At 42.2% G+C, this 12,888-nt stretch overlaps 1 protein-coding gene across 5 annotated transcripts in view; it reads left to right on the forward strand.

Moving 5' to 3' along the window:
• Positions 1–12,888, forward strand: part of adam22 (ADAM metallopeptidase domain 22) — a 290,976-nt gene that overhangs the window by 149,687 nt on the left and 128,401 nt on the right. For all 5 annotated transcript variants that reach the window (XM_080210663.1, XM_080210672.1, XM_080210680.1 and 2 more), the window contains exon 14: positions 5,621–5,672. In XM_080210663.1, coding sequence (XP_080066789.1) covers positions 5,621–5,672 — 52 coding nt within the window. The remainder of the gene's footprint in view (positions 1–5,620; positions 5,673–12,888) is intronic.

The raw sequence follows: 12,888 nt of genomic DNA on the forward strand, positions 1-12,888 counted from the left end.
ATGTTTCATATCTTTCATCAGAACTGGAAGAGGTTACAGATGTAAAGGGTTTTAAGCAATTGAGAAAGGAGGGAAAGGCGAAATACTGCGGATGCTGGCATCTGAAAGAAAAACAGAAAATGCTGGATGTTATCCAGATTTGCAACGTTGGCTCCATTTTCTTCCACAGGTGTTATTAGACCTGCTGAGTTTCTCCAGCATTTTCTATTTTTGAAAAAGGAGGAAAAGATGTGAAGGGGTAAAAGTACAAAACAAAAGGTCTCTGATTGGCTGGAAGACAGGAAGATTGGATAAGAAACAGAATGCAGCTGTCAGTAGAAGGAAATTATTAGGGGATAGCTAAAGACACAAAAGATAGGTCTAAAGGTGGTAGAAATTGTGAAGTATTGCACTAGAATTATTACTAAGGACTCCTGTCTGGACAAAATGGGGACAGAGATTATGATCTGAAATTGTTGAACTCAATTTTGAGTCCAGAAGGCTGCAAAAGTCCTTAATTGTGACTCAGGTGTCTTCCTCAACTTTAGGTATGGATATGATCGGCGCAACTTGTGGGCCGAAGGGCCTGTTTGTGCTGTAGTGTTCTATGTTCTATGTAACATTGCACAATGCTGAGAACAGAGTTCAGAATAGGATAAAGGTGACCAGAAGCTTTGGGTTACGTTTACAGACTGGATGGAGGTGTTGTACACTGAACGGTGACTACACCATGCCATATTGAAAGAAGAACAAGTTCATCGCAGTTTCACCTCAAAGGTTTGTGGGACGCTGGAGATGGAAGGTTGGAGGTAAAGGACAGGCTTGTGCAGGAAGGTGTGGTGGAAAGGACGTGTGTTGGGAATGATCACAGAATGGGACAGGATTTCACAGTTAATTATCTGTTTCTTTTTTTGGATTTTACTTCCTTGTTTATATATGTTGTAAAGAAGAAACATAAATCCTCATCAACCAACACTCGGAAGATTATGGACAAGGAAGGGACAAAAAGAGACATTTGGATCGACATATAACTAAGCGAGCACCAAGTGGAGGGACAACTGTATTAATTTGAAATACAGTTCAAATTAATGATAAATGCAAAAGGCACAGAGAATTGAACAGTAAATGTATGAGCAGAGCCTGAGGATTGTGTTGAAAATAATTGTAATCTTTTATTCAAGAGCTAAGTGCAGTGAGATAACATACAATTTTAATACATTATTTTTTTCCCAGAGGGCTTTTTTATAAGACCCAAATGTAGTTTAATGCAAGAACAATGCAGTCACATAATCCAGAAATGCTGTTATCACTATTTAGCATTTGAAAAGAATTTATTTCATGGGATGTCAGCATCACTGAAAAAGTCAGCATTTGTTGACCATCCCTAATTGCCCCTGAGAAGAGGGTGCTGAGCTGCCTTCTGGAACACAAAAGACTATTTAATTGTCTTTCCATTTTTTTCTTCCCTAATTTAGCGCTTTCCCTACTAATTGTATTTAATCCTATTTCAGTTTTCTTACTTGCCCATTTCATTGGCTGGGCACTAGTGAACATTTTCAGAAAAGATATATTATAAATTTTGTATGCAAAGTTTGTACATAAATTTCAAATTTCTCTGACCAAAAAACAAGTGTGCGCATGCATAGACCTAATGTGTGCATGCTTAGACCTTCGTGAGGTACTTCCTTCTACTCTTCATCTAAAAAGTGGGTCTTGTATTTGTACCGGTTTTTGTAATCTTTACACTCTATCTACAAGGCTTCTGGTCCACTAGTTTCCTCAGGGTAGTTATCTTATATAATTGCAGAAACTATCTTCTGACCGTACAATTGTAGATCTTTCAGTCAGTCACAAAATTTGAAATTAAATGACTCAGCAAGCTCTTGACAATATTCTGTTCATTTCTTCATGGAATGTGGATATCTCTCTGACTAGTCAAGCATTTGTTTCTCATCTCTAATTGCCCTTGAAGGTAGTGGTGGAGCTGCCTTCTTAAACCGCTGAAGTCCCTGTGGCACACCCACAGTGCTGTTAGGAAGGGTGTTCCAGAGTGAGAGTGAAGGATTGCTGATATTGTTCCAAGTCAGAATGGTGGGTGGCATGGAGAGGAATTTGCAGGTGGTGGCCTTCCCATGTGTCTGTTGCCCTTCTAGTTGATGGTGGTCAGGAAGATAAAGGTACTGTCAAAGGAGTCTTCGCAAGTTGTTACAGTGCATCTTGTTTGCTGACAGTAGAGGGAATGAATGTTTATGATGGTGAATGGAGTGCCAATCAGTTGGGCTGCTTTGTCCTGGATGGTGTTAAGCTTGTTAAATGTTATTGATGCTGTCCTCATCCTACTATGTGAAGAGTATTCCTTAACACTTCTGACTTGAGCCTTGTCGACGATGACAGGCTTTGGGGCCTGCAGATGAGCTGCAGAATTCCCAGAATTTGACCTGCTTCCATAGCCATAGTATTTTTGTGAATCCAATTCAGGTACGGTCAATAGAAGCCTAGAATGATGAGAACGGGGGAATTCAGTGATGATAATGTTGTTCAGTGTCAAAGGTAGATGGTTAGATTCTCTCTTGTTGGAGCTGGCTACTGCATGGCCCAAGTGCAGCACCTAGAAGAGGGGTAAGTTAAGGGCCTCAATTGACGAGAGGGCAGGCAGGCCACCCGAGGCCTTGTATGGCATGCATTAAATTGTGGCCAGATAAGGGGCACATGAGTAGGCAGTGGGAAGTGCACTCATCATTTTACTGGTCCCCCACGTGCAAGCCTGCCTGCAGGGGACTGCAAAATGATGACCCATGTGAAATGAATGGAATTAGCTGAAGACTGACATCTGTGATGCTGGGGTCCTGTGATGAAGGAGCCCAAATTGGATCATTCATTCAGCGTTTCTAGATGAAGATGATGGCAAATGTTTCAGTTTTGTCTTTTTCACTGCCATGCTGCCCCCACTTTATTGAGGATGGTGACATTTATGGAACCTTCTTCATCAGTCAGATGATTGATTTTCCACCACTATTCATGATGGTTTCATAGAATCATAGAATCCTACAGTGCAGAAGGGGGCTATTGAGCTGCACCGATAACAATCCCACTCAGTCCCTATTCCCGTAACCTCGCATTTTTAATCTGCTGGTCCCTCTGAAACTAAGAGGCAATTTAGCATGGCCAAACAACCTGACCCAATTATCTCTGGAGAGTGGGAGGAAACCGGAGCACCTGGAGGAAATCCATGCTGACACGGGGAGAATGTGCAATCTCCATACAGTCACCCAAAGGCAGAATTAAACCCATGTCCTTGGTGCTGTGAGGCAGCAGTGCTAACCACTGTGCCATCCAATGGTAGAGTGGGTGATATGCTGGTTTCAGGTTGTTGTTAAAAAGAATTCTGCTGCTGAGGACCCACAGCACTCCCAAGATGTCCCATTTTGAGCTACTTGACCTGTTCTAATCTACCCCAGTCATTTTTGAAAGTTAAAATATCCCCCCATGCTGTTTTTCAGCATCGGCCAATGTTATAACAAAATTAAATTTAATGAGCACTCATTTTCGTTCTCACTTTTAATTTTAGCCAGGACTGTACAAAAAAAAGAAAAATATTCAGAGATATAATGCTGGAAGAGTCTAACAAATGATGCAGATGTTTTTAATTCACTCATGGGACATGTGCTTTGCTGGCTGGCCAACATTTATTGCCTATCCCAAGTTGCCCTTGAGAAGATGATAGTGAACAGCCTTCTTGAAATGCTGCAGTCCACATGCTGTGGGTGGATGCACAATGCCATTCGGGAAGGAATTCCAAGAGTTTGACCCAGCAACTGCGAAGGAACGGTGATATATTTTCAAATCAGGATGATGAGTGGATTGGAGGAGAACTCGCAGATGGTGGTGTTTCCATGTTTCTGCTGCCCTTGTCCCTGTAGATAGAAGTGGTCATGGGTGTTAAAGGTGCTGTCTAAAGATCTTTGGTGAATTGAATTTGAAGACACCCTCCCTCCCCTCAAAACTTCAATACTGTTACGACGTGGGGATTATGTGTCCCTCTGCACAATTTTGGAACCACCCACAGGGATATACCTTGCCTCGTAATCTTATACAAATGTGTGTGAAGTCATAGGAAGCTACTGATTTTGGTAAATTAAGGCAGGATTTGCCACTCTCTGTCATGAACGATTAAATAAAGACCTTTTTTAAAACTGGTGACAACCTTATTAAACAATTAACAAACTAAATAAAATCAGATATTACAAGACTCATTCAGGAATAATGAATTAAATCCTTATAGAGAGCAGTCACTCTCAAAGAATATACAAGCAGGCGTCTTTTGTAAGTATGAACATTTTTCAGTGATGCCCTCATCTGGAATACTTTCTGAGCTGCTACCTTCAGTTTAGAAGGTGATTTTCTGATATAACTGCAGGATTCTATATGAGAGCCTCGCCTCCCTGCCTTCCAACTAACGAGGTGGCAAACTTACTCTGTTATCCCCCCTTGTCCGGGTTTATATACTTGGAATTACCTCACAGTATTTCTGCAATCTGAATGGCTTGAGGCTATCAACAAACTTCACATTTGAATTTCATTGTTCCTGTGTCTCTGTGTGCTTGCTTTAAGCTCATTGGTTCAATTCAAAAGCCTGTTTTTGCTATGTAGGAATCCTGATTGCTGCTTTGGAGACAAATGTTGCAAACCTGCTGCTGCAGTTTAAAATCTACTGGCAGACGTGTGCTTTTTAAAGAGACAATGCCAAATGAGTTGTTCTTTTGGTTTCAGCATTTCTTCTCAATATTTACACTTTCAAACACCACAGTTTTAACTCCACACATGCAAATTCATAACAACACATATCGATAAAGACTACAATAAGTACAGAATTGAATCTTCTATGTATGGTGTGCACTACTTATTTAAATGTCAGCATTCAGTAACACTGGTGAGAGAGCACATGCACATTTATCTCTAAATGGGCTGCGTAAATGTGAGGAGCTAAAAATCCCCATTTTTATGTGTGCAGTGTTTCTAACACACTTTGAGGAAAACATGCATTGTCCTCACCTCCAGTGGTCAAATTTATGGGGCAAACACTGATTTAAAGGAAATAACAGATAAACAATGTTGAAAATTTTTCAGAAGATAGGAGTTGTCACAGGGGAAAGCCAAGGCTGTCTCAATGAAAAGATGTCAATACCAGGGAGAGTGCGACATCTATAGACAAATGATGTGCATTACCAAAGTTCAATTCTTACATCTGGATGTGAATCAAGAGCTTCAACATTGACTGTTATTTGAATTCTTTGCTCTTTGTCCTAACTCATTTGGTGATTGCAAGGAATCGTAAATTCCATTATGTCGTCTAAAATCAAGATTCGTGTATTACATGAGTAATAATAAGCTCTGATTTGTTATCCAGTTTTCTCGATAGTGCTGTGAAGACTAGTAATATGAGATTTATTACTGAACTCTCTTGGAAAGAGAACAATTTTTTTTGCAAACTGATTCCAAACTGTCAAAAATGAATGCTGCATATTTAAACAAAAAGGAACTTTTAAGATGCAGCATGCCATTTTTTGTATTAATCTTTGAAATTATTAGAACAATACCATATATAATTATTGATATAAGTAGTTTTACTTTTTTCTTGCAGGTGATTGCAAGTGTGAAGATAAATGGATCGGGTGCATTATGCAAGATTCCGGGTAGGAAACCTGTACTGGAATTCTGTATAAACAGTATCTATCATGCTGTCTGATTTCTGTGAGTTGTGTTATAAGAAAGAAAGTGTTACATTTATATAAACTTTCATGACCTCATGACATCCCAAAACACCAATGAAATACTTTTAAAGTTTGAGTGGACCCTGTTGTAATACAAACTTGGCAGCAAGTGATGCAAACAGCAATTCGCATTTGCGGGATATAAAAATCACTAACAAAGAAACATTTATTGCCCATTCCTAATTGCCTTTAAATGGGTGGCTTGCTTGGTAGAGGGCAGTTAGGAGTGAACCATTTTATTGTGGGTCAAGACAAATATTTAGGTTAGCGTAGGCAAAGATAGCAGGTTTTGCTCCCGAAAGGACATTCGTGAACCAAATGGGCTTTTACATCAATCTGATAATTCCATAGTCACTATTACTGAGACTAGGGGCGGGATTTTCTGGCTGCGCTGGCCCCAAGATTGGAAAATCCCACCCAAAGTCAACAGACCTTTGCATTGTTCGCCCCCTGCTCGCTACGATTCCCATGATGGGAAAATTCCACCTTAACGTTCTATTTTAGATTTACTTAATTAATTGCACTGAAAGGTAGGGTGGCATGGTGGCACCACTGTTGCCTCACAGTATCAGGGACCCATTTTGATTCCAGCTTTGGGTGACTGTATGGAGTTTGCATGTTTTCGCCCTGCATGTGTGGGTTTCCTACAGATGCTCCAATTTCCCCTCATAGTCCAAAAGATGTGCAGCTTAAGTGGGTTGCCCATGCTGAATTGCCCTGTAGTGTCCCAAGTGATGTAGGTTAGGGGGATTAGCGGGGCAAATGTAGAATTAGGTACGATGTTCTGTTGGAGGGTTGGTGCAGACTCAATGGGCCAAATGGCCTCTTTCTGCACTATAGGGATTCTTTGATTCTAAGAAATAACTCAGATGCTGGAATATGAGCTTATATCTCTAAATTACTTTGGATTACTGATCACTACACTACCACTCCTTGGCCTGTGAGGTAATGATAAGATAAACCGTTTCTAGTGATATTGGTTGAAGGATCTGAAAGAACAGTTGGCACTCATTTTTATCCCTTACCCAAACATCAGTATGTGTGACAGTGTAGCTCTTCCTCAGTTCCGAACAGGGAGCATCAGCCTAAATTTTCTGTCTTTATGTTGCATCCCTTTCATATAGGGATTGCTAATTATGGTTATTTTATATAATAACTGGGCAAGTAAAAGAGATATGCAAGAAAAAGGCAGGGAATTATAGGCCGGTTAGTTTAACGTCTGTTGTAGGTAAAATGTTAGAATCCGTCATCAAGGAGGAAATAGCAAGACATCTTGAGGGGAATTGCTTGATGGAGCAGACGCAGCACGGTTTCGTTAAGGGGAAGTCGTGTCTGACAAATTTACTGGAGTTCTATGAGGATGTGTCTAGGGCGGTGGATAGAGGAGAGCCGGTGGATGTGGTCTTTCTTGATTTTCAGAAGGCGTTTGACAAGGTACCTCACAAGAGGTTATTGCAGAAGGTCAGGGGGCATGGAGTTGGGGGTAGGGTGTTAGCGTGGATAGAGGATTGGTTGTCAAATAGGAGACAGAGAGTGGGGGTTAATGGGTGCTATTTGGATTGGCGGTTGGTGACTAGTGGAGTGCCCCAGGGGCCGGTGCTGGGGCCTCAGCTATTCACCATTTATATAGATGATCTGAAGGAGGGAACCGAGTGTATGGTGTCGAAATTTGCTGATGACACCAAGATTGGTGGAACGGCAAATTGCGCGGAGGGTGTGGAGAGTCTGCAGAAGGATCTAGATAGGCTGGGCGAATGGGCCAGGAAATGGCAAATGGAATTTAATGTTGGCAAGTGCGAGGTGGTCCACTTTGGTAGGAATAACGGTAGGAAGGACTGTTACTTATGTGGCGAAAAACTGCAGCAGGCGACGGTGCAGAGGGACCTCGGGGTCCTTGTGCATGAGTCACAAAAACCCAGCCTGCAGGTGCAGCAGGTGGTCAGGAAGGCGAATGGGATGCTGGCCTTCATAGCGAGGGGGATTGAACATAAAAGTAGGGAGGTCTTGCTGCAGCTGTATAGGGCAATGGTGAGGCCGCAGCTGGAGTACTGTGTGCAGTTTTGGTCGCCGTACTTACGCAAGGATATTTTGGCCTTGGAGGGAGTGCAGAGGAGGTTTACTAGGCTGATACCGGAGTTGAGGGGGTTGAGCTAAGAGGAGAGGCTGAATAGACTAGGCTTGTACTCGTTAGAGTTTAGAAGAATGAGGGGAGATCTCATTGAGACGTATAAGATGATGAATGAGATGGATAGGACAGAGGTGGAGAGGCTCTTCCCGCTCAGAAAGGACAGTAGGACTAGGGGGCACAGCCTCAAGATAAAGGGGGGACGGTTTAGAACGGAGTTGAGGAGGAACTTCTTCACTCAAAGGGTGGTGAATCTCTGGAATTCTTTGCCCGTTGGTGGTGGAGGCTGCCTCGCTAAATATTTTTAAGACGTGGGTTGATGGGTTTTTGATAAGCGAGGGGATTAAGGGTTATGGGGAGAGGGCGGGAATGTGGAACTGAGACACGACAGATCAGCCATGATCTTATTGAATGGCGGGGCAGTCTCGAAGGGCTGGATGGCCTACTCCTGCTCCTATTTCTTATGTTCTTATGTTAACTAGTTCAGCTAGTACATGGATTGAACCTGTGCGAGCATTATTGTAAAGAACTTCACTCTAACTAGTTTGGAATTGTGAAACAACTATGATGTTGGGGTGACGTCACGAGTATCGGCTCTCACACTGTGTCCAATGTGAACAGGCCCCCGATGCCTCCTTCTCTTTCTCCTTCTCCTCCAGAGGTGGTCTCCAAATGCCTGGTGGCAATGGCTGCACCTTCATGAGAGCTAAGGTGCAGCAGATGGCTCTGGTGTGTGCTGGAGTGCTCTGGTGCCTACAGGTGGTCCAGGTGGCTGATCCTGTGGCTCAGGAAGCCAGTGGTTTGCTCCACAAATCTTCTTGCTGCTGCATGATGTGGCGGTGCCAATGTTAGACGACAGTGGACAAGATGGGAGATCGCACGACACCAGGTTATAGTACAACAGGTTTATTTGAAATCACAAGGTTTCAGAGCTGCTCCTTTGTCACGTGAAGTCCTGGGCTTGGCAGCCCTTGAGATCATGGAACATTTCCATGTTAAAATGCAGACCCCACAGAACCATATGTGTACTGTTGATTGCATCTTGTGTCATTGAGAATCCCGTGAGCCTGACAGATGTACGTGCTTTGTCCTCCTGCTTCAATGGATGGAAAGCTGTGAGATATGAAGGATTGTGCTTGTTTCAATCTACATAGAAATAGGGAAGGATGGTGACTTTGATTTGTTAGGCTGAAGGAGATGGCACAGATCAGTGTTACGGGGATGGGCCGAATGGCCTCCATCTGCACTGCAGGGAATAAATGATTTAGATTGATAAAATACTACATTGCAAACGACATTTGCATTCAAGGCAGTGTGGAATATTCAAATTATTGGCTGACAAAATATGTGTATTCATGTTGTATGAGACAAACACCAGTAGGTGGCAGAGTGTCCCTGTCTATGTTAATAAAGTATATTTATTAATAGACTCATTGAGAAATTCAGTGTTGAATAATCCTGCAATCTAAAGACTGCCACAAGGTGGAGGTGAAGTCATACAGTTATAGCATGAGATCAAAAAATGATTCCTTACCCACTGCCGCCCTTCTGCCTTCCCGTGACCGAAAATGGGGTAAACGTTCCCGCTAGAATGAGCCGTACATCTGACCAGTCTTATCTCCAGCACCTCCCAAATGGGTTCAGGAGGTAAGTGCAACATCAGTTAATATGTGGTGCAGACACATCAGGCAGATCAATGAGCTGTTATATATCGGGCAGATCAACTTCATGAAGTTCGTCATGGTAAACTACTGGCCATTTTGACAAGATACTGAAATTCTTCCACATTGCTGGATTGTTCAGAACTTAATGAATGAAACCCATGTGACCAGTTTGACACCACAGCCCTATTAGTAATGAACTATAAGAATTCAATCCGTGATCAGCAATGGAATTATTCAAGTGAAGTCCCATTAATCAGCAGTCAGGAATCCTTTATTTTACGGAAGTTCTTGGTGCTTGCATTATTTGGAAAAAGAAGCAAAGCTGAAAAATATCTTCTAGGAGACACCTCTACCTTGGTTTGTGCCATCCATGAATAGAGATATGCTGTGACTGCAGAATGTGGGTGCTCTTGGATGCCAGTGTGACCCAGGGCAAACGTGTCTGCAGCATCTGTGGCTTGAGGAACGGAGGAGTCATTGAGCTGGAGGCAGAGCTGCACATACTGTGACACATCAAGAAGCTGGCTAGTTCCCTGGACACTCTTTATCATGAGACTGTCTTCCTCAGGATAGTGTTTTGGTCCATTCTCCGGGATAGAAGGATCTGACTGTGAGTGAGACATGTATAGGGATTCAGAAGTTAGAAGAGGAAGAACCTTAGCGATTGCAATTGTCCAACAGTTTCAAGGAGCTTGCAACTTGTATGGGTGAAAGTGGTGGTTGGAGGATGGATGAATGAAGTGACCATGGCACCATGTTACATTATCCTTCCATTTCCTGATGTACAACTATTTCTGGGATGGTCCTCTGTAGTGAAGACCAATGCAAAATGTCTGCTTAATTCATCCATTGTTGCCCTGCCTTCCATTATCAATTCTTTCGAACCAGTGCTCACTTTGTTAACTCTTAGTTATCTATAAAAATTCTTACTACCTTTATATAACTAGCTAGCATTCCCTTATACTCTAGTTTTTCCTTATCAATTTTTTTGTCTTTTTTTTAATATTCTTTCCAATCTTCTGACCTGTCACCATCTTTGTGCAGATCTATATTAATGACTTGGATGAAGTCATCGAATGTATAGTTACTAAATTTGCAGATGATGCAAATGTAGGTCAGAAAGTAAATTTTGAAGAGGACATAAAGAGTCTATAAAGAGATTTAGGTAGGTTACTTGAGTGGGCAAAAAAAAGGTAGATGGAGTATAATATGGGAAAATGCAAATTTTGCCCTTTTTAGCACAAAGAATCAAAAAGCAGAATACTATTTAAATGGGGAGAAATGCAGAACTGAGAGGTACAGAGGCACCTGGATGTCCTGGTATAAGAATCACAAAATGTAGTATGCAGGTAAAGCAAGCCAAGAGGATGGCAAATTAAATATTGTCATTTATTGCAAGGGTAATGAAATATAAATGTAGAGAAGTTCAGCTACAATTGTATGAGGCTTGGTGAGATCACACCTGGAGTACGGTGGAGAGTTTTGGTCTCCTGACTTAAGAAAGGATGTAATTGTGTTGGAAGCAGTTCAGAGGAAGTTCATTTGACTGATTCCTGGGCTGGGGGGGTTATCCTATGAGAAGAGCTTGGACAGTTAGGGCTGTATCCATTGGTGTATGGAAGAATGCTAGGCACTCTTGTTGAAACACATAAGATCCTGAGGAGACTTGGCAGGCTGAGAGAATGTTCCCCTTTCTGGGAGAGACTGGAACTAGTGGGCACATTTTAAAAGCATGGGGTCTCCCATTTAAGACGTCAAAAAGAATAATTTCTATTCTCTCAGAGGGTCATGAGTTTGTGGCATTCTTCCCCAGAGATTGATGGAGACTGGGTCTTTGAATATTTTTAAGACTGAATTAGATAGATTCTTGATGGACAAGGGTTTCAAAGAATCTGGGGCTAGGAAAAAAAAGTGGAGTTGAGGCCACAATTAGTACAACCATCTGGAGCAGGTTGGAGGGGCTGAATGGCCTACTCCTGTTCCTAACTTGTAGATTTATAATAATAGGTAAATGCAGATACAAGGACAGCCAATGAGCCACCAGAAATATAATTGTGCATACTGTAGGCATTTGAAACAAATTGAAAGATGTATCAATATATTATAAGATAGCACTGCCCAAACTCAGAAACTAAGGTGCTAATGAAGGCAATCAAAGCCCAGCACCCAAATATATTGAAAAAAAACTTTAAAAGCTTGTTAAAAAGCCAAATAATTGAAAACTTCAATGTGGGATTACTTTTTGGTTTCCAAATTGACACTATTCTCCCCTGAATCTGGCTAAGTTAGGGGTTCCACTCGCAGACACGCAGGGCAGGGTAGGTGTCGGAGGATGCGGCGGCGCGGGCTCGTTGGGCCGAAGGGCCTGTTTCCCGTGCTGGGTTGTTCTTTGTTCTTTGTTGTACTGCATGCCACGTTGTTGTCATCCAGAGAGGCCTAGCCATGGGAGAGGAGGAGGTGGAGGAGGTATATGCGTGTCTCCAAAAGACTGTTCATCATCATGAAGATAACCCCACTGAAACATCTTTGTAACAGCAAATAGTACATCAGGCTGTCATTGTTGTAAGTGTGTATGATCATACCTGAGTGCCTGAGGTATCCTCTTGTCTAACAGCTGCATAAATGTGTACATTATTCATCAGCCCAGTACTCCTTCACCAACATTATTCTCTGGGTTACTTCAATTAGCGTGACTGCTCACCCTTTGATCTGCTGAAATAAAGTGAACCCAAATCTAATATTGTGGAAGCAGATCATGCAGCATTTGTGGAGGGAAGCAGAGTTAATGTTTCAGGTGGATAAGCTAATGAAAGATCATCAGTCAAATTTAACACTGATGCACTCAGGGGTTTCAGAATTGCACAGATCTTTTCTGGAATGCAGCAGGGCAGTAATTCTGCCTGTCATTTTTCAAACCTGATGACTCCTTCCAAATATCAAGAATAGAGTCATTTCAGTATTTGGAACAGGCAGCCCATGTCTGCAGACCAGCCCAGTGGTTCTCATTCCACGATGCTGGTTGAAACATGGAATGGAGACATGTCAGAGGACCTCGTCTAACCAAAGGCCAAGGCACCAACAAAATTATTTTGACCTCAAATTAGGAGGTAACCGAGCACATTTTTTTAAAAAATTCATTCGTGGGACATTGGCATCACTAACCGGCCAGTATTTATTGCCCATTCCTAATTGTCTGAGGGCAGTAAAGAGTCAACCACATTGCTATGGGGCCTGGGGTCACATGTGGGCCAGACCATGTAAGGACAGCAGATTTCCTTCTTAAAAGACATTAGTGAACAAATGGGTTTTTTTTGACAATTGACAACGGATTCATGGTCATCAGTAGATT

This window comes from Carcharhinus amblyrhynchos, chromosome 2 (genome assembly GCF_965287045.1).
Source record: "Carcharhinus amblyrhynchos chromosome 2, sCarAmb.v2.hapA, whole genome shotgun sequence".
Taxonomy (NCBI): domain Eukaryota; kingdom Metazoa; phylum Chordata; class Chondrichthyes; order Carcharhiniformes; family Carcharhinidae; genus Carcharhinus; species Carcharhinus amblyrhynchos.